At 52.7% G+C, this 23,766-nt stretch overlaps 1 protein-coding gene across 6 annotated transcripts in view; it reads right to left on the bottom strand.

Moving 5' to 3' along the window:
- Positions 1–935: 935 nt before the first annotated feature.
- Positions 936–23,766, bottom strand: part of TRIOBP (TRIO and F-actin binding protein) — a 72,041-nt gene continuing 49,210 nt past the window's right edge. For 4 of the 6 annotated variants that reach the window (XM_049884379.1, XM_049884382.1, XM_049884381.1 and 1 more), the window contains 9 exons: positions 22,743–23,268; positions 22,041–22,151; positions 15,816–15,963; positions 13,652–13,754; positions 12,902–13,061; positions 12,715–12,828; positions 11,177–11,263; positions 10,173–10,336; positions 8,627–9,414 (listed from right to left, as the gene is read on the bottom strand). In XM_049884379.1, coding sequence (XP_049740336.1) covers positions 10,175–10,336; positions 11,177–11,263; positions 12,715–12,828; positions 12,902–13,061; positions 13,652–13,754; positions 15,816–15,963; positions 22,041–22,151; positions 22,743–23,268 — 1,411 coding nt within the window. In that variant the 3' untranslated portion in view covers positions 8,627–9,414; positions 10,173–10,174. Of the gene's footprint in view, positions 5,187–8,626; positions 9,415–10,172; positions 10,337–11,176; positions 11,264–12,714; positions 12,829–12,901; positions 13,062–13,651; positions 13,755–15,815; positions 15,964–19,707; positions 21,894–22,040; positions 22,152–22,742; positions 23,269–23,766 lie in introns of those variants that run through there. The other 2 variants (XM_049884380.1, XM_049884384.1) reach the window with 2 other exon arrangements.

Here is a 23,766-nt window from a genome sequence, read left to right as displayed (position 1 = left end):
GTCTGGGGAGATCTGGGAGGGCTCCCTGGAGGTGGCAGATGATGCCTGATCTGAGTCCTGAGGTGTGGGCTCTCTCCTCTGGAGGGGACAGCGATGGAGGGAGGCTATCTGGGAGGAGAGCGGTGGGGACAGATGAGTGCATGCTGGGCACCCTCAGGGAACTGCAGATGGCTTCAGGCCATGGAAGCCTGAGTCAGGGAGCCTGGTGGGGCAGGGAGAGAGGAGGCTGGGCAGACCAGGGACTCACGTGCCAGGGCTCCATCCTAAGGGCAACAGGGACCAGGGCATATTTCACGGAGCGCAATGCAGCCGGCTCTCTGTTTTAGAAAGACTGGACTGCTGGTGGGAGGAGGGTGGGTGACGAGAGCCGAAAAAGCAGAGGCTGGGGACCCTGGAAAGAGCCCTAGTGGCGCAGTGATGAAAGCACTAGGCTGCTAACTGAAAGGTCAGCAGTTCAAAGCCACCAGCCATTCTAAGGGAGAAAGATGTGGCTGCCTGCTGCTGTAAAGATTACCATAGAGTTTCCAAGGAGCGCTTGGTGGATTCGAACTGCTGACGCTTATGACTTAGCAGCCATAGCATTTAGCCACTACGCTACCAGGGTTTCCTCCGTAAAGATTACAGCCTTGGAAATTCCACGGGGCAGCTCTACTCTGTCCTATAGGTCTGCTATGAGCTGGAATCGACTCGACAGCAATGGGTTTGGGGACCCGGGAAGAGGCTGAACCAGGCCATGGCTATGGGAATCAGCGACTAAACCTGGGAGAGGCACCGGGCTCACCAGCCAGGGCAGTAGGGGTAGGAGGAGTTGGGCAGTGCCCAGCCACCAGGCTGAGGTCCTTCCAGACAGCCAGGGACCCCTGCTGCCAGGGGTAGAGATGCCACAAAAGTAAAATGTAGAGAGCTCCTTGAAAAATAGGACACTCTTGGCAAGAGGAGTTTTTGCGGAACCACCAGAGTGCTGGCTTTGTGCCTGGCGATGCCTGCAGCCTCGAGAGAAAGGAAGTCTTAGGAAGCTCTTTTGGAAACTGCCAAGGTGTGTGGGGGAGGGGAGGGTCTGGACCCTCATAGCCACGGACCTGGGGTTTGGACCAAGTTTGACTAGATCTCCTGGGGATGGCGGGCGGATCCAGCTGACTTCTGCCTAAGGATAGTAACAGCATAGCTCCTGTTTGTTGAAATACATTGTCGTTTATTTGCAGCAGTTATGTTCTATAAAGTCACACTGAATTAGCGAATACTGACCCATTGCTCCCGGGGGAAATATAGTTAGGCTCCTGCAGCCTCTGGTCACAATATTTTCATCAACCGATCAGTTTGTAACCTTGTTTTATATGTGTTTTGGTATAAAGACACCTTGTTTAATACATATTATAATTAATTCACATTGAACTCACAGGCAACAGTGCTATGACTCGTGTCTGAAGGAAGCTGATCTACGACACGTAGCGTCTCCTTCAGGCACGTCGCAGCCCTCCTGTGCTTAGGAACACTAGACAGCACTTTAGCAAAATTCTGTAATACTGAAATCACCAACAAAGAGCACAAAAAATGGAAAAAACGTGGCGCTACAAAAACCGTGAAAAGGACACATGTTTACAATATGAGAGCTGAGACAAGAAGGCAGAGTGTCATCTGGTTCGACCTCAGCTGGGAACAGCCGCGCTGGGCAACGCAGGTATCTTGCTGCCCTTCACATGCCTGTGAATGCCCGTGAAAGCCCCCAACTACTGAATTAGGGGGCTATGGATAAACTTGAGCCAGTAGGCAAATTCACGAGTACATAATCCTTGAATCATGAGGACTGACTATACTTATTTGGATTGACAATCAACGCCCACGGAAGCAGCAGTCAAGAAATCAGATGACATATTGCATTGGGCAAATCTGCTGCAAAAGACCTCTTTAAAGTGTTAAAAAACAAAGATGTCACTTTGAGGACTAAAGTGCACCTGACCCAAGCTATGGTACTTTCAATAGCCTTATATGCACGTGAAAGCTGGACAGTGAATAAGGAAGGCCGAAGAATTGATGCCTTCGAATTATGTGCCGACGAAGAATATTGAATATACACACCATGGACTGCCAAAAGAAGGAACAAATCTGTCTTGAAAGAAGTACAGCCAGAACGCTCCTTAGAAACAAGGATGGCAAGACTTCATCTCACATACTTTGGACGTTTTATCAGGAGGAGGGACCAGTCCCTGGAGAAGGGCATCATGCTTGATAACGTAGAGGGCCAGGAGAAAGAGGAAGACCCTCCAGGAGACGGACTGACACAGTGACTGCAACAATGGGCTCAAACATAGAACGACTGTGAGGATGGTGCAGGACCAGGCAGGGTTTTATTCCATTGTACATAGCGTCGCTATGAGTCAGAACCGACTTATGTCACCTTACAACACTAAATTCCACTCCTGCCCTCCCATGCATTTTACATACATTGTTTCCTTTAACCCTCACAATGCCCAGAACAATAACAAGCACCACCACAGTGATAACGATAGCTTGACCTTACTAGGGACCAGGAACTCTTCAAAGCATTTTACATGTATTAGCTCATTTTTAAGGAGCCGTGGTGGAGCAAACAGTAAAGTGCTCGGCTGTTAACTGAAAAGCCGACAGTTCAAACCCCCCCAGTGGCTCTGTGGGAGAAAGAGCTGGTGATCTGCGTCTGGAAAGACTGCTGTTGTTATTCTTGTGTGCCATCTAGTCGACTCATCATAGCGCTGCCCCGTAGGGTTTCCTCAGCTGTAATCTTTACGGGAGCAGATTGCCAGGTCTTTTCTCCTGTGAAGAAGAGGCTGGTGGGTTTCGACTGCTGACTTTTCTCAATTAGCAGCCGAGCACTTAATCACTGTACCACCAGGGCTCCTTCCATAAAGGTTATAGCCAAGGAAACCCTACAGAGCAGTTCTACTGTCTCATGAGGTCATTATGAGTTGGAATCTACTCGATGGCACTTAAGAACAACAGCTTATTTTTAATCTTCATAACACTTCTGTGTTGTAGGTACCACTAGCCCTGTTTTACGGATGAGGAAACCGAGGCACAGAGGGGTTGCATAGCTGGGAGCAGGGATACAGATGGAGGGTTGTCTGACTCCAGGACCTGAGCTCTTACCCTTTTGTCATTCTGGCTCCCAGAGTTGGCTGGGTGAGGGGTGTGTCCAGGGTCAGAGGACAGGGGCAGTGGGCATAAAGGAGGGCAGCTGGAAGGAGGAAGGGATGAGTGTAGCAGGGTGGGGTCCGCATCAGCAGTGCTATCTGAGGGGGAGTCGCTGTGCAGTGACAGTGCCCCAGGGGAGCTGCAGGTCCCTGGAGTCGAGAGTGGGTGGGTAGTCCCGAAGCCCCTGGATGAGGTATCCTGGAGTGCCTGGAGCTCTGGGCCTTGGAAGAGGGAGGGGAGTGGAGTCAGCCTTGTTGGTGACGAGGAAGTGCAGGCAGGAGAAGAGCAAGAGCTTCCAAATATGGATGGGAACGCTGGGTGGTGGTGGTGGTGGCTGTCTGGGAGCAGCCCCAGGACACTGAGACAGGGGGCATTGGAGTAGTCTTGTCAACACACCAACCCTTCCTCTCCCTGACCGCACTGGGCTCTGTTCTCTCCTCACGGCCCAGCTCCTCCAGGGGGAGGCCCATGGCTCTCTACCCTATGTGGCCGCACGAAATTCAGTGGACTCCTACAGGGCATTTTCTTCCTGCCCCATTGGCCACTCCCTTCTTGATGCATTCACGTGCTCTCGTGAACCTACCTCTTTGTTTTCCACATCCTTGCTGAATACAGGTTCTATTTGCTTTGTGGGGTTCTGCTCTTCCTTGGGTTCTGTCCTCTTCTCTCCCTCCTCTACACCACCCCTTGCACCATCTCGGGACCTTCAATAACCCCCACGTGCTGATAACACACAAATTCCCATCTTAATCCAGACCTCTGTCCTGAGGCAGAGCACTGCCTGCCTGTAACTCCCCAAGGGCTCCTCTCTGGGTTAAGCATGAAGCTGGAGCTAGGACACATGACCCTTACCGTGCTTGCAGAACTGGGTCCCAGCTCTGGCCTTCCTCCCAGCCTCATCTTGGATCCCTCTACTCTGCCAGCTCCAGTCACACTCAGCTGCTCAGAGTGCCTGACTTTCCCATCTCAGGGCCTTTGAACACGATGTTCACTCGGCCTGGAACACACTCTCTCCCTCCTAGCCTGTCTCGGTCGGGCATCCTCTCTCCTAAGAAACCTTTTCTGACATCCCAGACTGGGTCGGCTACATCCCCTGTGCTGACTGTGGCTTCTTGAAATTGCCTGATTCAAATTTTGCCTCTTTCCAGATTGAGAGAGCCTGAGGACAGGAATAGTTCTTGGTTCAAGGCTGTGGCTCTAAGACCTAATTCAGAGACCATCTCATGGGGTGAACATACACTGAGGCGGAGCAGGTTGGAAGGAAGACGAGGCCTTGACAGTGGCCTTGAGTCCGAGGTATATCCAGACCCATATCAATAAGATAGCTGGCTGTCTAGGTCTGGAGTTCTGGAGAAAGGCACAGGCTGGAGACTGATCTGGGTGGTTAGCACAGATGGTAAGAAAAGCCAAGAGTGAGGGGTCAAGATCATCACAGAAGAGCACACAGAACGAGATGACGGGAGAGCTGAGGATAAACCATGGGAAACCCCAACATTACAGGGCTGGGCAGAAGACGAAAATTCCACAAAGGAGACTGAGAAGACACAGCTGGAGAGGTAGGTGGAGAAGCAGAAGCTCAGAGTCCTGGTAGCCAAAGAAGAAAGAGGATCCTCAATGAGTCACACAGCCTGTATTCACTCCCTGGTGTTGTCCCCTTTTCTGGAATCTGGACTGGCCCTGTGACCTGCTTTTGACTAACGTGGCGGAAGTGATGCCACAGCACTTCCAAAGCTAAGTCATAAGAAGACTTGTAGTTTCCACCTGGGTCTCTTGGAACTCTATTTCTCAGCTAAGTCAGCCACGTAAGAAGCCAGGCTACAGACTACCCTGAGGCCACCATGCTGTGAGGAAGCCTAAGCTAGCTACATGGAGGGGCCACAAGGAGAAAGAGAGATGTCCAGCGTCGTCTGCTGTTCCAGACATCCCAGCACCAGACATATGAGTGAAGAATCCATCTTGGACACTCAGTCCAGTCAAGGCTTCAGATGACTCCAGCCTCAGGTGCCATATGACTGCAACTACAAAAGAGGTATTAAGAGAACTGCCCAGTTGAGTCCATTCAACCCATAGGACCACAAATGATAATAAAAAACTGTTGTTCTAAGTTATTGAGCTTGTGGTGGTGAAGCTACACAGCACTAGATCATCAAAATAGTCGGTAATTTAATACCTACACGGCCCTCCGAGGTTGGCATTATAGTCCCCATTTAACACATGAGGAAATGAAGCCCAGAGAGGCGGTGTGCCTCGGCCAGGTTCACGTAGGCAGCTGGAGGCAGCTCTTGGGATTTGTCTAATGCCCCAGTCTACGCTCTTTCCAGAGCATACACCTGGTGGCCCAAGGCAGGTGGCTAGACCTTGCAGGCCAAACCATGTGGCCCTGGCTGAATTCCCTGTGTGATTCAGGTGACTGGGGTTTTCTCCAGTTGGTTCGCCTGGGCACTTGCTAACACTGGCTTTTTTTTTTTTGTTTGTTTTTAATTGAGATGCAATTCACACAGTAAAATGCACAAATCGTGTGTTCAATCTGATGACTTTTTCCATGTGTATACACCCATGTGACCACCACCCAGATCAAGATATAGAAACATTCTGGCACCCCAGAAAGTTCTCTTGTGCCCATTACCAGTTTATACCCTTGCCCTCACGGCCCAAAGGTACCCACTCGTTATGGATTGGAGTTGTTGTTGTTGCTGTTAGGTACCATCAAATCGGTTCTGACTCATAGCGACACTATGTACAAAAGAATGAAACACTGCCCAGTCCTGAGCCATCCTCGCAATCTTTATGCTTGAGCCCATTGTTGCAGCCACTGTATCAATTCATCTCGTGAAGGGTCTTCCTCTCTTTCACTGCCCCTCTACTTTACCAAGCACGATGTCCTTCTCCAGGGATTGGTCCCTCCTGATAACACGTCCATTGTATGTGAGGTGAGGTCTCGCCATCCTTGCTTCTAAGAAGCATTCTGGCTGTACTTCTTCCAAGACGGATTTGTTCCTTCTTTTGGCAGTCCGTGGTATGTTCAATATTCTTCGTCAACACCGTAATTCAAAGGCATCAATTCTTCTTTGGTCTTCCTTACTCATTGTCCAGCTTTTGCATGCACGTGAGGATTGAAAACACCGTGGCTTGGGTCAGGCGCACCTTAAAGTGACATCTTTGCTTTTTAACACTTTAAAGAGATCTTTTGCAGCAGATTTGTCCAATGCAACACATCCTTTCATTTCTTGACTGCTGCTTCCATGGGCTTTGATTGTGGATCCAAGTAAAATGAAATCCTTGACAACTTCAGATAGATTGAATGATGTCCCAAAAACATACGTGTAGTAAATCCTAACACCTGTAACCGTGGATGTAATCCTGCTTGGGAATAGGGTCTTCTTTGTTATGTTAACGAGGCCACATCAGTGTCGCGTGTGTCTTGAACTCATCACCTTTGAGATGTAAAAGGGGTAGGTTAGGTAGAGAAGTAAGCGAATACAAACAAGGGAAAGCTAGATCCAACGTGGAGGTCTCCAAGCAAGGCTGAGAGAAAGCTACGGAAGCTGAGATAAGGACTTTCCCCCAGAGCAGGTGAAGAGAGCCTTCCTCTAGAGATGGTACCCTGAATTTGGACTTCTAGCCCCTCAACTGTAAGAAAATAAATTTGTTAAAGCCACCCACTTGTATTTCTGTTACAGCAGCATGAGATAACTGAGTCAACACTGTTCTGCTATCACCATGTATCAGTTTTGCCTGCTCTTGAACTTCATATAAATGGAGTCATCTAGCAAGTGCTCTTTTGTGCCTGGCTTCTCTGGCTCAACATTATGTCTCGGAGGCTCATCCATGTTTTTGCATGTATGGATTCTTTTTTATTGCCATATAGTATTCTAGTGTATGAATATAACACAATTTATTTATTCATTCATTTATATTGTTTCCAGATTTGGGCTACTATGAATAAGACTGATAGAAGCATTGTTATACTACAGTAGTCTTTTGTGAACTTAAACATTCATTTCTCTTGGCTGTATACTCAGAAGTGCAAATGTGAGGACACAGACTAGATGCTTAATTTTAAAAGAAACTGCCAGCTTCCCACAGGGGTTGTACACGCCACACGCTCACCAGCAGTGCGGGAGAGTTCTAGCTCTCCACATTCTCACCAATACTTGGTGTTGTCAGTCTTTTTCATTTGAGCTATTCTGGTGGAGATGATATCCTATCTTTTATCATTTGCATGCCCTGACGATTCATGGTGTCACGAACTTTTTCATATGTTGGCTGGTTTTTGGCTCAGCCAGGCAACCCTGGGGGGGGCATTGGTATAAGCATGGAGGAGGGAGTCCAGTGAGGCGGATGTCACCATAGCCCAGGTGAGAGACAGGGAGCCCAAGGTGGGCAGAGGCAGTAATGGAGGCAGAGGACAGACAGTAGGCAATGAACAGGGCATAGTGGGCTAGGGCCAGGGCTTGGCTCACACTACCTGGCTGTTGTGGCTGCTGGTCACAGACACCCCAAATCCGAGTGGCTTAAAGATGCTTCTTATCTCATAAGACAAGAGGCAGGGCAGCGCCATGATTGGGTAATTTGATGGCTCAGAGGTCTTGGTTCTTTCCGCCATTTTAAGCACATTAGCAACTTCCCTCAGGGTCGCAAGATGGTGGCAACACAAAAACTTCAACACTGTCCAAAGGCCGTGAAAGAGAGGCCTCCCTTCTAAGAGCGAGGAAGACCTTCCCAAATAACCTCATCCCACCCAAAGCTTGCCTTTGCATCTCATTGGTTGGAATTGCATCCGACAGTTCCTAAATCAATCACTGGCAAGGGGTTGGGACACGCACGCACGCACGCACAGTCACTTTCCTGCTGTTTCATTTCCTGAATCCACCAGGGGTGTTCACAGGGTGTATGCTCCTGCTGTCCCCTCTGCCTGTAATGCCCATGACAACCCATGCTGCTGGTGTCATAGACCCTTATTTCAAAGGCGGCCCCCAAAGCTCTCTCTGACCTTCAGGCTGTGTGGGGATCTCCTCTGGCTTCTCACAGCCTCCTGGGACCCACCCCCTGTGGATATGGCCTGTCTGCATGGCCTTGGTGGGAGCAGGGCTAGTTCTTGTTCATCTCGGCACCCCACTGCCCAGTCCAGGGGAGGTGCCCAAGGGTTGATAAGACAGGCCAGCCCAAGTTGACCTCTCCCATCCCTATCCCCACCCGCAGCCCTGCAAACGTCATGCTAGGCTAGGCCTGCAAGTGGCTCAGGAACGAGACTTCTTCCCAGCCCTGCACGTGGCCATTGTCAGCACAGCAGCTGTGACCAGGCCTTCCAGCTGAGAGGTCCTCCCGATGCTGTTTGCCCCATGGAACTGGATTCTGGGCTCCCCTAAGAAGTCCACACGCCACCCCTCCAGGAAGGGAAGCCACTGAAAAAGCCCCCATCTCCATGTCCCACCCTCCAGCCATCTAGGATACCAGAGCTATTGGAACATTTTATTAAGTTAAGAAGGTTTGGGGAGCAGGAGAGAAATGTCTTTATGGGGCGGCTCCAACGGTTCCATGCCCAGCACCCCCTCAGAGAAGGAGGCCATGGGACAGCTGCCCACTCCCTCTGTCCATCTGTCCCTCTGTTCAGAGCCCCAGGGTATGGGTCTACCCAGGGCAGGAAGTAGTTAGTAGGAGGTGGGGTAGGGAGAGAGGATGGCTGGCTCCCTGCCTCTCCCCATGGAGTTCACTGCCATGGTCACTGCCTGGGCCTCCACTAGACCCTTGGCGCAGGGCCATGGGCCCAGAAACTCAAGTGGGGGGCTGCTGGAGACAGAGGGGGAGCCAGTGCTGGAGGCACAGATACCAGGAATTGTTTTTTTAAAACGTATAAAGTGTTTTGGGAAAAAAAGGAACAAAATCTATATAAAAATCTCTTCACATATAAAATCCTGAAGAAGGTGCAAGGTAAGACCCAGTGCGAGGGGCGCTCAGATATGCAGTGTGTGTCTGTGTGTGTGTATGTATGTGTATGCACATGTGTGTATACATGCAAGTGTGTAGTGTGTTTACATGTGTGCATGTGCGTGTGCGTGCGTGTATGTGCACACATCATGTATGTCTGCGCATTATGTGTGGGGTGTGTGTGTGTGGTGGGTGTGAGTGCACGTGCGGCCCACAGAGGGTGGGAGAAAGCTTGGCTTCTGGCTTCCATCCAGCAGGGAAGGAGGGAGGCTGGTCCCTTGGGCTGAAGGGTCTCCAGCTGGCCTGGCCCAAGAGGACCTGGAAGACAAGTGGGGTGGAGGTAAGGGCCAGTGAAGCCTCTCAGCCTGGGCCCTGGGCCCCCAGCCTCGCTAAAGCCAGGCAAGGGCGGTGAGTAGGTCCTTCCACCACCTCCCAGGCCCTCTGGACTTCTCCCTGAACAGCCCAGCCCCCATGCTGGCCTCTCCCTCATGCCTCAGGAAGCTCACAAGGACTGTCAGGAAGATGAAGCTCCAGGTGGACATGGTGTTAAGATAGGCACAGTAAGAACATTCCAAACTATGCTAAATCAAGAATGACTGTGAGACTAAATGGGACACAGTGTGTACAGGCATTGATTTATGATGTCTGCTGAGTGATGCTCAGTGGAGGAATGCTGGGATTGATTAGTGATGTGTGGCATGCTGCTGGGTCTGAAAGTAGGGGCAAGCATGCTGGATCTGCCACCCCAGGCTTATAGGCAGATCAGGCTGCGGGTATGGCACTGTAATGAGAAGTGCTGCTATCAAGGGAGGGGAAGTAACAATAGTCAGATCCTTAACTGTACTTCCTGAAAGGCCCTATGTTTACAAAGTGCCCTCCGGCTGAATCTGACTGGATCCCCATGACAACCCCACATTGCTGGTGTTGCTGTCTCATTGTTCCCATTTTACAGAGGGGGAAATGAAGACCAAGAGATGGGAAGCGCCCTGGCCAAAGTGACAGCCAATCAGGGGTATGCGTGAGCCTGGAGTTCACACCTCCAGGCCCGATGCCCCACCCAGCCTCACGCCCCCCACCTCTACTCGGCCAGGCTGTTGCGCATAGACTCCTTCTCCTGCAGGGCAGCCATCGCGAGGCGGAGGTGCTCCTTCAGCTGCTCGATCTCGCGCTCCGACCGTGTCTTGATGTGGTTCAGCTCCACATACACATCCTGGTATTTTCCCGAGGTGAAGCGCTTGTCCTGGGGGTCAGGGAGGGGCCGTGAGGCGCAAAGCCCTCCCTCCTGGCACATACCCCCTCGGCTCCCTGTTGGCCAGCACGAGCAGCCAGGCCCTCCACAGCCCCCATGGCCTGGTCCCTCCAGGTGGCCATCCACCCTGGGCACCCCTCCCAGCACGACTTGTTTGAGAGAGAAGAGCTGAGGTTTAGAGAGGTGAAGAAGCTCCTGCCCAAGACCACGCAGCAGTGAGTGGCAGGGCTGGGATAAGAACCAGGTCACCGGGCCCAGTGCTGGGCCCTTCCATGAATTCATGCTGCCTGTTCTAAAAGTGTAGCAAACACAAGTCTGGCTCACGCATGCTCAGACACGTCCACCTCTGACCCCACGCTGACAGAGGGTGTCAGAGGCACAGGGACACAGTAGCAAATGCCTGACTCCCAGACACGGACCCCAGTCCTGGCCCTCCCAACTCCTAGCAATGCGGCTTATTCCTCACTGGAGTGTGCACCAGGAGGACAGAGGTTTGGGCCTATTTTGTTCATAGCTGTATCTCAGCACTTAGCACAGCGCCTGGCACATAGGAGACGCTTGCTTGGTAAATATGTGTTGAATAAATGAGAGCCGGTGTGGACCTGGGCAAGCCACCTACCCTCTCTGAACCTCAGCTTCTTCATCTGCACATGGGGATAATGACACCCACTTGGGAGAAGTCCCCCCCGCCCCCCCTCCCCAGCTCTGCCCCAGAGCTTGAGGCAAGGAGAGGGCCTGGTACAGAAGAGTGGTCACAGGTGGATGAAGCATCCAGGTGGACCCACAGGCTCCTCCGCCCCACTGACCCCACCCCAGCCACCTGGGGCCTACCTTCTGCATCATCTGGAGCTCATCCCGGAGGCACTGCACCTCCTTCTTCAGGTACTGAAGTTCGTTCTCCTTCACCCGCAGCAGCACCTGGGGTCATGGGCGCCTGGCTGACCCACGGCCAGAGGCCAGAGCTCCCTTGCTACACAGTTCCCTGCTGCCCAGCTTCTCCCTGCTCGGGCCCTCCCATACCGACCAAGACCCACCACAGGGGCAGGCTAGGGGCAGGTTCCTCCAGGAAGCACTCTCTGATTTCTCCTGCTCTCCTTCACCTTGATCTATCCCCACACTGCCCATACCATGAGAGTGGGCGGAGGCTCCTCCAGGAAGCCCTCTCTGATTTCTCCTGCTTTTTCTCACCATGCTCCCTCTTATCCTGCCCATACCATGCGAGTGGGTGGCAGGCCCTTCCAGGAAGCCCGCTCTGATTTCTCCTGCTTTCCTTCACCTTGATCTATCCCCACACTGCCCATACCATGAGAGTGGGCAGAGGCTCCTCCAGGAAGCCCTCTCTGATTTCTCCTGCTTTTCCTCACCTTGTTCTGTCTCCCCCTGTCCTTACTATGTGAGTGGCTATCCCATAGTCACCTCTGCTATGGCCTCAACTGGAGGGGGAAAAGTGCAAGTGGAAGCCATATTGTGGCCCTACTGTGAACCTGAGATGGCTGGGTGTCCCTACATGCCATTTCGCTAATCCCTCCCCAAACCCACGAAGCAGGTGTTGCTGTCCTGACTTGACCAAGGAGGAGACTGGGGTGCAGCCAGTAGTGGTGGTGGGGGCAGGCGGGTGAGTGATTAAAAGTATAGACTCTGCAGCCAGATGGTCTGGTTCAAACCCCACCTCCCCTACTGACTAGCCAAGGTCCTTGACCTCCCCATGTCTCAGTTTCCTCAACTGTAAAATGGGGGGACAGTAACAGTGTCTATCAGAGCACTGTGTGAGAATAAGATGGCTTAACAGATAGATGTGAAGGGCTTAGAGAAGCTCCAGACACAGAGTGAAGTCTTATGTAAGTATTTGTTAAATAAAGTGAAACAAAATACTAGGGTGATCCTGAGATCACACATATTTTTTCACCCCAAATTCTCCCAGTAAAGAAGACTAGGGGGTTTGAACCCACGCAGTAGTGCCATAGAAGAAAGCCCTGCCAATCTGCTTCTGTAAAGATTCAGCCAAGAAGACCCTTGGGAGTTCTACCCTGTCACACATGGGGTTGCTATGAGTCAGAATAGACTCAATGGCACAGGTTTTGTTTTTTGCTTTTTCTCCCAGTAAGGGAGATGCTAGCCCCATTTTACAGATGAGCTACTAGGGCTCAGAGAGGAGAGGTGACTTGCCATGGTCACACAGCTGGTAGGTGGCTTTCACCCCAGCTCAGTAGTGCCAAGTGCACAGTAGGTGGTCTATCTTAGCTGTGCTGGCCGCTCCCAGCTGGGGCCCAGCTGCTCTGGGGTATGGTGCTCCAGCTGCAGGGAGCTCTCCCCACACACCCCCCACCCTGAGAACCAGCTGGGCGCCTGGCACAGGGGTGGGCGCTCACCTCCAGCTCGCAGGAACTCCGCTCACTGCTGCGCCCACAGCCATTGCCTGTGCCCTGCGAAGCAATGAAGCTACGCAGCCGGTCGATCTCCTCCGACAGGTGAGTGTGCAGCTCCTGGGGGGAGGGACAGTCAGTGCAGAGGTGCCGGGGACCACCCACTCCCAGCCCTACTGGGGGCCAGGCCCACCTGGTTGTGGCGCAGCAGCTCCTGGCCCTCCTGCTGGCAGCGCCGCAGCGTGTGCTCACGCTCCTCGGCCTGCCGTGTCAGGGCCCCGATCTCCAGGCACTTCTGGGAGTACTGCTCCGATAGCACCTGCAGCTCCCGCTTCAGTGCCTCCACGTCTGACCTGCCCAGGGTGGAGGGGCAGAGATGGCAAGGGCTCAGCTCTCCTGTCCTCTGCCAAACCTGGAGTCAGGTCACGGCAGACTCAAAGTGCCTCAAACTCCTGGCTTTCCTCCTTAGTTCTACCTGCTGTTTGCTGTGATGCTGTGAACGGGCAGATGGGCCTCTCTGGGCTGTAGGTACCTCCTCTATGAGAGGGTGGGTCAGAGGAGCCCAGCTCTAAAGGTCCTACAGCCCAAACATTCCAGGACTGCACTCTGTGGCGGGGAGGGACACCTACTGGCCGATGGCTATACTGCAGCCCAGCTCTACAGGACACTAAAGAGGGTAAGAGAAGGGTGGAGGCCCAGACTGACCAAGACAGGAAGAACTATCTATGGCACTAGTGTGAAGGTCTGCCTGAGGCCCCACTGCTTTTGTTCCCTGTGTCCACGTGACTGGCATGGACACCTCAGCTCAGAGCAAATTGATGTGCCCTCTGCTAAGGGACCTCGGTAAAGTTCCCTGACTCATAACCACCAGAGTGGGCATCTGGGCACCTGGCTCAGAAGGGAGGCCCAGCCCACAGAGCCCAGAGCCTAGATGCCATCTTACTGATGCTGCTTCCGGAGGCCATCTGGGCCTTGCTGGAGACTCCGTGTCTTGTTCAGCTCCCGGCTCAGCTCCTCCTGGTAGGCTTTCTTCATGGCTTCGATGGCTGGGAAGCGGGGCAGAGAGGTAGAGGAAAGATGGGAGAGGGGCCAACATCACCAAGTTCCACCCACTCTGGATTGCTACATGTGCCCCTGGAGACAGGAGCAAAGAGTGGTGTGCAAAGAGCACTGGGCCAGGAGTCCAGAGCAGGGCAGGCCGTGTCATGAACTGCCTGGTCTTGGGCAAACTCTTCAGCATCTCTGAGTCTGTCTGTCAAGGAAGGATAATAATCCCTTCTGACAAACCCAGCTGGGGAGACGCCTCAGTGTCTGACCACTGGTACCTCTTATTGTTACTGATTGCTGGGTAAGACCCCACACAGCCTGCTATTCCTGCAGAGCCTAGAAGGTTCTTCGAAAGGCCTGCCCATCTTGCCCAGACTAGTGGTCAAAAGCTCAGGCTGTATGGTCAACAGGAGTCAAAGTTCCTCCACTCACAGAGTTTGACTTTGGGCAGGTGACTTAACCCTCTGTGCCGCAGGTTCCTGATCTATAACATGAGGATAACAAAAGCAGCTTCTCTTCGTGGGTTACCGGAAGCCGTGTGTGCGGCATTTAGAACAGCGCATTGGAAGGGTAAGTGCCCAAACACTTGCTCCCGCTGCTTTTGTTTTTCAGACTTCGAGCTCCCAAGGCCTGTGGCTTTTTCACCTCCACGCAGGGTTGTGGTAAGGATTAAACAAGACCTCGATCTCTTATCTGTAATTCCAAAATCCCAAAAGCTCTAAACACTTGGTGGCAATCCTTGACCTGAATGAACCTGAGGCTATTATGGTCTTTATTATCCCGCTTACACGTGACTCTCATAGACTTCACTGCAGAAATAGTAGAATGCTGGATTAGAGGGCGAAGCCCAGGTCCTGCTGGGGGCGGGTGGGGGGAGTTCCTAGTATATGGTACATGCACTGGGTTATCTCTCCACAATGCAGAGCACACCTGGCTCCAAGGCTTGGGATGAGGGACTGGGGGCTGGTATAAGCAAAGCACTTGGCCTGGCCCCAGTGTGCTGGAGAGGTGCCAGGATGTACTGGGCACACAGAGCAGGTGTGCGGTAGGCAGAGGGAGGGGGAGAGCTGTCCAATGTCTCAGGTGTTTCCTGTTTCTGGCCTGAGCTGTTCATCTCCCTAGGGCAAGCAGAGCGTGGGTTCAGAGTGCTCCGAGCTGCAACCCCAGTTCTGCCACCTCCAAGCTGTGCCATCTGGGCCCCGGTTTCCTCATATGTGGAATGGAGTCAATCCCTCTGGCACTGAGAGAATGAGAGGCACTTTTGTGGGTTACACGGGGGGCACAGAGCCTGCCCCATATGCCCAGTGAGATGGCACTTCTATGAGAACAGGGTCTGTGGCTGGCCAATCTCTTTCCCCTTGGCACACAGCCTGGGCATGGAGCTGGTCTCAGCGGGTGTCTTGACGGTATTGGGGGGAAACGCTCAGTGGCTGCAGGCCCCAAGGCAGAGAAGTCACAACCCATGGGGGTGGGGTGTCTTTTACTGCCTCAGTTTCCCTTTTCCAAGTAGGGTCAGAGGCCAGTTCTGGCAGCTTCAATCCCTCTGGATTCCCTGCCAAGTCTGGGTACCTAGGCCCCCACCTCTTGTTTAAAACTGCTGCCATCGAGTTGATTCCGACTCAAAGCAGCCCTACAGAATGGAGTAGAACTGTCCCATAGGGTTTCCAAGGCTCTAATCTTTACGAAAGCAGACTGCCACATCTTTCTCCCACAGGGTGGTTGGTGGGTTTAAGCTGCTGACCTTCAGGTAAGCAGATGAGCGTTTAACCCCGTGCCACCAGGGCTCCTCCCTCTTGTTTAAAAACCAAACCCATTGCCACAGAGTCGATTCCGACCCACGGCAACCCTACAGGACAGAGCAGAACTGACCCATAGGGTTTCCAAGGAGCAGTTGGTGGATTTGAACCACCGATCTATTGGTAAGCAGGTGCACGCTTAACCACTGTGCCACCAGGGCTCCTTCCTCTTAGTTAAAGGCCTTCCTAATTTGGTCAGGAAGAGCCACAGCCTAGAGGTGATGGGGCCCTGACCACTGTGCTGCCCTGCCCCTGGGTGCTGACCTGAAGCGGTAGCTGCCGTCTCCTCGGCCAGGAGCCACTCCTTCTCCTGCTGCAGCCGCTGCAGCTCCCGCTCGTGGTGCCGCTGCAACTCCTCCATCACCTGCTGGTGCGAGGACTCCATCTCGGCCAGGCTGCGCTCGCATGCCTCCTGTGGGCAGGGACCAGACCGGCGGGCTCAGGAGATCATGGGGCTGGGGTCCTTCCCCAGCGTCCAGATGAGAAGCTCAGGGGCACACCTGCCCTGGTCGAGGCTTCCCCACCTCTCACTGGACTCTGGTACCAGCAGCCTGGCACCTGCTACCACTCCCACCCCCTCAACCCCACCCCTCCTCTGCAAACCTCACCCCGTCATCCCCTGCTTCAAACCTTTCTGTGGCTCCCCATCCTGCAGGACCAAGCCCTGCTTCTGCTGGACCCTTGTGGCCTCACCCCTTGCCAAGCAACCTCATGGCCATTAAAAATGATTCATGGCACATTCACACCTCTGCGCTTTAAAAACAAAAAACACCCAGCTCCAACTGATGACTGCCCTGACAGGGAACACAACAGAGAACCCCTGATGGAGCAGGAGAACAGTGGGATGCAGACCTCAAATTTTCATAAAAAGACCAGGCTTAATGGTCTGACTGAGACAGGAAAGACCCCAGAGGTCATGGTCCCCGGACCTTCTGTTAGTCCAACACAGGAACCATTCCCAAAGCCAACTCTTCAGACAGGGATTGGACTGGACTATAAGATAGTAAATGATACTGGTGAGGAGTGAGCTTCTTGGCTCAAGCACACACATGACACTATGTGGGCAGCTCCTGTTGGAAGCAAGGTGAGAAGGCAGAGGGGGACAGAAGCTGGCTGAATGGACGTGGGGAATACAGGTTAGAGAGAATGGGTGTGCTATCTCATTAGGGGGAGAGAAACTGGGAGTTATATAGCAAGGTGTATATAAGTTTTTATATGAGAAACTGACTTGATTTGTAAACTTTTGCTTAAAGCACAATAAAAAAATAAAAGTTAAATTAAAAAAAAAGTTGCTATTGAGTCGATTCTGACTCATGGCGACCCCATGTGTTTCACGGTAGAACTGTGCTCCACAGGGTTTGAAATGGCTGTGATCTTTCGAAAGCAGATTGCCAGGGCTTTCTTCCAAGGTGCCTCTGGGTAGATGTGAACCGTCACTTTTGGAAGTAGCCAAACGCTTAACTGTTTGAACCACCCAGCTTTAGCTCACACTACTCCCACTGCCTGCAAAGTTCTTTCACAACTTTCTCGTGGGTCACTGACTCTCTCTGCTCTGTCTCTCCCAGCTCTGTCTCTGGGCAGCCTCTCCCCTGCCTCCAGAGCCCTGCCTCTGCCAGGCCATACATTCCCTGGACAGGAAATGTCTGGTCCATCTTGGAGTACCAAGTCCAGACCAGGCCTGACATGTGGCAGGTGTTCAATAAATGGGCTGACACCAATGACTTAACACAAAATGGGGCTTTGTGACAAGATTGGCAAATATCTACAAGATGCATAATACCCACTGCTGGCAAGGATATGGTGAAACGGGCACTATAGGCAGGAGTGCCAACTACAGCAGGGTAGGTGGGCAGCACCATCACCATTTGGACACTCCCATCCCTTGACTGAGCAGGTCTACTTCTAGGAACGAACCCTACAAAGACTCCTGAACAAGGGTACTAACACAGAGGAACTATTAAATAAATTATGGAATCGAGCCATACAAAGGACCCCAGGCAGCTATTAAAAGACGAAGCTGCCTGTGGGTTGCTATGGATGGGTGTCACTAAAGTTAGGTGATGAAAGCTAGTTTCTGACAAGACATATGGTATGACCCCTTCACAGAAACGAAACACATGGATCTACATGTCGGGCACATGCATGTAAACACACAGAAAAAGGTATGGAAGGATAGTGTGGTAGGCAGAACAATTCCCCTCCACAGTGTCCACATCCTAACCCCCAGGATCTGTGAATACGTTACAGTTACATGGCAAAGAGAATTAAGGTTGCTAATCAGCTGACCTTAAAAGAGGGAGATTATCCTGGATTATCCACTGGGTGCAATGTAATCACAAGGATCCTTAAATGTGGAAGAGGGAAGCAGAAAAATAAGTCAGAAGAGATGTGACTACGAAAGACAAAGGTCAGAGTGAGGTGAGGACTCGACTCTCCTTTGCAAGCCCTGAGGATGGAGGAAGGGGGCCATAAGGCAAGAAATACGGGCGGCCTCTAGAAATCGAAAAAAGCAAGGAAGCAGCTCCTACCCACGGCTTACAGAAGGAAACGCAGTCCTGCCAGTGCCTTGACTTAGCCCAGTGAGACCCACGTTAGGCTTCTACCCTACAGAACTGTAAAATAGATTTGTGTTAGTTAAGCCATTCTGTTTGTGGTGGCTTGTTACAGCAGCAAGATGAAACTAATACAGATATGTTCCAATGGTAACTCAGGTGACTTCTGGGGTGGGAAGTTATCTGGGTTAATTTCTAACCCTCTGATTTGTAAACATGTTTCTTATATGATAAAAAAGTACTTAAAACCATTAAAAAAGGAAAGAGGACAGCCAGAGAAGAAACTGAGGTACAAGGGGTCCCTAACAAAATGGTATTCTCCCCTGATGGACATGCTTAGCCTGGGCACCTCACTGGCGTGGAGCTGACTCACATTCCCCACCTCTTCAGCAGCCACACCTTCCAGCAGGCCAGTTTGGGGGAGGGGAAAGGGCCGGGCCCCTGGATCCAGGGTTCCAGTAGGGGGTAGGGGAGGTCTGCGCTGGGCCCTTGCACCTGCACTGTGCATATCCGCCAGTTAGGACAAGAGAACGTAGCTCTGGAATTTCAGACTGGGTCCTAATCCTGGCCCCACCACCGAGGTAACCTGAACAAGTCCCTCCCCCTCTCTGAGCCTCAGTCTCAGGTCCCACAAGGGACCAAGGGTCCTGATGTATGGAAGGGTAAGGAAAGCCAGCACCCACCAGTGGAGATCACCTGCCCAAGGTGCCACCATCCCTGATACTACCTCAGAGGGGTGTGGGGGTGGAGAGTGTCTTTAAAGGGCCAGCCAGGCAGACAGACACTGTGGCTAACAGGGAGTTTGGAGGCTGAGGTCAGGGGGTGGGAAGGGCCCAGGAGGAGGAGCTCCTAGGAGGCTGGGTGCTGCTCTCTCGCCTACCTACCTGAGTGGACTGAGGTGTCCCGACACTGGTAGGGCACCCAGGTAGATACAGAAGTGCCTGTTTCCACCCCCCAACAGGGGGGAGGTTTCCCTTTGCCAGAGGAGCCACTGAAGCCCCAGCAGGTGCAACCCCAGACCCCCCAACTGCTACCCTGTGGTGGCAAGTCCCCAGCCCTGTAAGTGGGGTACCCACCCAGCCCAGATGCCAGGCTTGGGGTCCCTCCCTACTGTCACCTCCGAATTTCCAGCCTGCTGAACTTCCAGCCGCCTCCTCCTGGGCCTGAGGGAGCCACAGATGACTCAGCTCCTCTTCTCTGCAAGCTTCCGCATCTGGGGCCACTCCTTCACCCATCTTCTGCTCTCTGCTTTCCAACTGCACCTTCTCACCTCCCCCCTCCAATTCCACCAGCTCTCCCTGCCCACCCCAACCTAACAGGATGAAATGCCAGCAGCCCTTGGAGCGTCCAAAAGGCACCTGGAGACCAGGAAGCCCACATTCCAGACACGGGTCTGCCTCCAGCCCCGTCTCTGGGCCTCAGTTTCGCCATCTGTAAGCTAAGAAGCAGATCTTTGCAAACTTCATTTCAGTGGCAGAAACCTTTTCCAAATGAAATCTAATGCAGTTTCTAACAGAAAAATGGGCAAAGATGGAGCTGTTCAGATCACACGTGAGTGGAATGGAACCTCCAGCCCCACCCACCCACCCAGAAAGACAGTCCTCTTGGGGTTTCCAGGAACTCTATTATGCATAGTTTGAAGACCCTGGGTTGGAGTCTCTGCTCAACTGGAGATGCCCCATCCAACTCCTTCCCCACCTCAAGTGAGCCATTGACGACCCAGGCCCCTTTCCTTCCCTCCGCAGTGCCCAGGTGACCCTTAGGCCAGCCCTTCACCTCCACGTCAGGCTCCCAACTCCTCCTGCCCCTGGCCTCCCTCAGATGAACAACCCACCAACCACTCAGCCCCCAGATGGTCCCCTGCCCCAGTACAGCAGCTCCAGCCTCAGGGTCCTTGTGGGCTCCCTCTGCCTTCCTGTGGGCCCGGTCACTAAGCCCTACACTCTCCTCCCTTCAGACACCCTCCCTTGGTCACTGTACTAGCTCCTCCTACCTGAGCCTTGTCCTGTACCCCCTCTTCCAAGACCCTGTCTTCTCCAATGCCAGTTTCCAATGTCACTGCCAGACCTCAAACCTCCTAAGGTCTGTGAACAAGATTCTAACTTCTTAGCTTGGCCCTGGAGACCTCCACAGTGGGCACCACTGATCCACCTCACGCCACACTCCATGCCCTCCACCCACACACCAGTGCCATCACAGCACCCGCCCCTCAGGAAGCCTTCCTGACCACCTCAGTCACCGCCCCGTCAGAGGCTCTGAGAGGCTCCTCCTGCCCAGGGCCTGGGGTTCCGGCACGCTTTTCTTCTTCACGCCACGCTATACTGACTGGCAACGGCCAACAGTCAAAATCTTTTAGGAATTCTGTACGCCAGTTCTTACGCACAACCGTTACTAAAAATTAAATTATATGCACTTATAATTAGATTATCTTACAGACAAAGGTAATAGATGCTCAAAACTCGTCACTTCCTAGTCATCTCACTACATTTTATTATTGTCTGTGCTTTGAGGTTATTTACATCTATTGCATCTGTGCAGTAGAAATGCTACATTACAGCGTGTAGATCTCTTCCCAACTCCAGGCTCGGGGGCTTCACGTTGGTAGCTTGACATCAGCCACAGTGGGAGTACTTACACCATGGAAACTGGTAAATGTTACAATTCAGGCCTTGATTTATTGTTTATTTTCTAGACTTAAACAAGAGATGAGAAAGATGCTAATAACGGAGATTAAACCTAAAAGTACGTCACGTCTGTAGCAGTTACGTTGTGAATGGGGCAGAAACTGAGGAAGAGTCTCAAACATTCTGAGTAGACAACTATGACCCACTTCAGCAAAGAAGTCGTCACTGTGACACTGACTGAAGTTTCAACTTAGGTCTTCTCGCCTGACTCAGGGACAGAAGGAGCCAAAACATCAACCGATGTTCACGTGAGAGCGACACTGGTTCGTCAGTCAGTCATGGATGTCGGAGTTGAGATACAAGAGTTTGGTAAAAATCAATGAAAGCATTCTGCAAAGAGTCAATTTGCTATATGGAACTTGCAATGACAAGTATTACATATTTTTTATTTGTAAACTGTGTACTGAACACCCCAGATAAAGGAAAATTTATAACACACTTAAATATCAAAGTGCCTGTACACGTGCACACGTGCACACACACGCACACACGTACATATTTTTCGTGGAGAGCCAGTTGTTAAACATTTGCCCACATTCCCTTGTCTTCAGGCCTAACTCTTAGGCCAGGGTTTCTCAACCTCAGCACTAGTGACACTTGTGTCAGATGACTCTTTGCTGAGGAGAGCTCACCTGTGCACTGTAGGCTGCTCACCTGTGCGTGCATCACTGGAGTCTATCTACTAGATGCCAGCAGCACTCCCCCACCGCCGGTCATGACAACCAGAGATATCTCCAGACATGGCCAAATGTCCTCTGGGGGACAAAACTGCCGGGTTGAGAACCACTGTTCTAAGTATACCGTGTGCTCCCCAAGGGCCACTGGAGGCTCCTATGTCCCCTAGACCATACTGTGCAGGGCCTTCCGTCCTCTGCTGGACCCTCACTCCCCAGGATGGTGCTGGGGAAGGGGAGGAAGTCACCAAGCGCGGACTGTCACGCAGGGGCTCGCACAGGGCTCTGCAGTCAGCTGGACCCAAGCTCAAATCCCACCTCTGACAACCGCAGGCCGGTGACCTCGGGCAAGTCAAGTAACCTCTCAGAGCTCAGTGGCCTGGTCTGTAAAATGGGCACAGTGATCACACCCATGGAGACTGATTTTTACTGCTGTGGGGAAATTAAATGAGATGATGCATGTCAGATGCCTCGCACAGGTCCCAGTACACAGGAAGTGCTCCAAAGACATTAGCCGTTTTTTCATAACATGGTAACCAAGAGCTGCCCCCTCCCCGCAAAACACTTCCTCAGCCTCACCTGGGAGATGTAGCCCGGGGGGATGTGGCCGTCCTCCTGGGACCTGGGTGCGTCCTGAGGCGCCTCCCCTCGGAGACGCCACGCCTCCAGCTGGGCACGAAGACACTGGACCTGCCAGGGGAGGAGGCGAGGTCAGTGGAGCCTCAGAAGAGGAAGCAGCCATGCCGTAGAGATGCATGCAAAGGGGATGTCCCGACTGTTTCCTGGATGGCCAGATCAATGACCCGGAAGAGCTTTGGCCCAGAGAAGGCCAGACAGGGCTGGGAGCAGGACACAGTGGTCACACATGTTTATCACATGACAAAGGTGGCAGGGGCAACATCTTTGAGCCTCAGTTCCCCTGTCAGTAAAGCTGTGATAAGCCCTACCCTGCAGGATCATAAACTGCTGAGAATTATGGGTAAATGTAGGTGAAGGGAGCCCAGAACAAGGTAAGCCCGTAGAAGGTAATAAAACGGTCTCTCCCCTCCCTTCCCTCTTCCCTTCTCTGCAGTTGCTGAGGGTGGAATCAGGATACAAAAATTCAAGGTCCATCCAGACAAAAAGATTCCAATTCACAAGCAGTCTGATGTGTCGGACTGGATCAAGGGTGAGCTCCCCATCATTGTAAGTATGTGAGATAAATGCCATAGCGTGAATGCAAGGATTAGAGGGAGGTTGGTGGGGTGCAGGGCTCCCACAGAGGCCAGCTGTGATGCCTACCTCCTTTTCCAGGGCCTCATGGCTGTCGTTCGAGGGCCCTCGGCGCTCGCTGCGGCTTTGGTTGAGCAGGGCAGTAAGCGGCACCCGTTTGTTCTCCCGCAGTGGCAGCTTCTCCAGCTCTTGCCACTTCTTCTCAATCTCCTCACTGAGCCGGTTCTGCTGGTCCTCCGTCAGGGGGGCGCCCAGTGTCCGGCGTGGTCCTTCGCCAGACGGCGTCTCTATGGCCCTGCTGTCCGTGGCCTCGAACCACTTGCGCCGCTCCTCGGAGCGCTGGGCCAGGTCCCGCTCCAGCTCTTCACGCTTGGCTGGGCGGTCGGGAGCGCGGGCCAGCGGGCGGGCCCGCTGCGGGGAGCTCTGAGTCAGCGGCGAGAGCTCCACGTAGTCCGGGGACTGCCGCTGCCCTTCTGCCTTCCGTGGGCCACCCCGGCCGATGACCTCAGAGCCTGCCCGCTGCTCCCCTGCCTTCAGCGAGCCCTTCTGGGTGCCATAGCTGTGCAGTGCATTCTCCTTGTTGTAGTCCGAGAGCCTAGGGTGCCAGCAGAGCTACATCAGGTGGGGCCTTGCCCACTCAGGCCCATGATGAGCATCTCTGGAGTGCCACCCACGTGCCAGGGGCTGGGGATAGACTTCCATGCAGGAAGTAGCCTGATCTAGAGGTTCAGAACTCGAGTTTCATCATTAACAGGCCCTGGCAACCATCCACTCTACCACACACCAGGCTTCCCCTCTGTGCACCCCAGATACCTCATCTGTAATACGGGACAACGATGCCTCTCACAGACATGAGGACTGGGTGAGTGACTGCATATAAAGCAACCAAGAAGCCCTTTACAAATGGCGAAACAAAGGGTGAGACAAGGTCCTAGATCTGGAATCAGGGAAACGCCATGGTCACTGTTGATGAGGTGAAAACAGTGACCTCAGGATGCATGGAGCCCAGTTGCTGAGTCTTTTAACAACCATGAATACATGGTCACCCAGCAGATGACACTTCACAGCGTCTCTTGCAGCTATGTGTGGCCAT

This window comes from Elephas maximus, chromosome 4 (assembly GCF_024166365.1).
Source record: "Elephas maximus indicus isolate mEleMax1 chromosome 4, mEleMax1 primary haplotype, whole genome shotgun sequence".
NCBI classification, from domain to species: Eukaryota; Metazoa; Chordata; class Mammalia; order Proboscidea; family Elephantidae; genus Elephas; species Elephas maximus.
The sequence above is the reverse complement of the archived record's forward strand: the minus strand, read 5'-3'. Positions and strand labels throughout refer to the sequence as shown.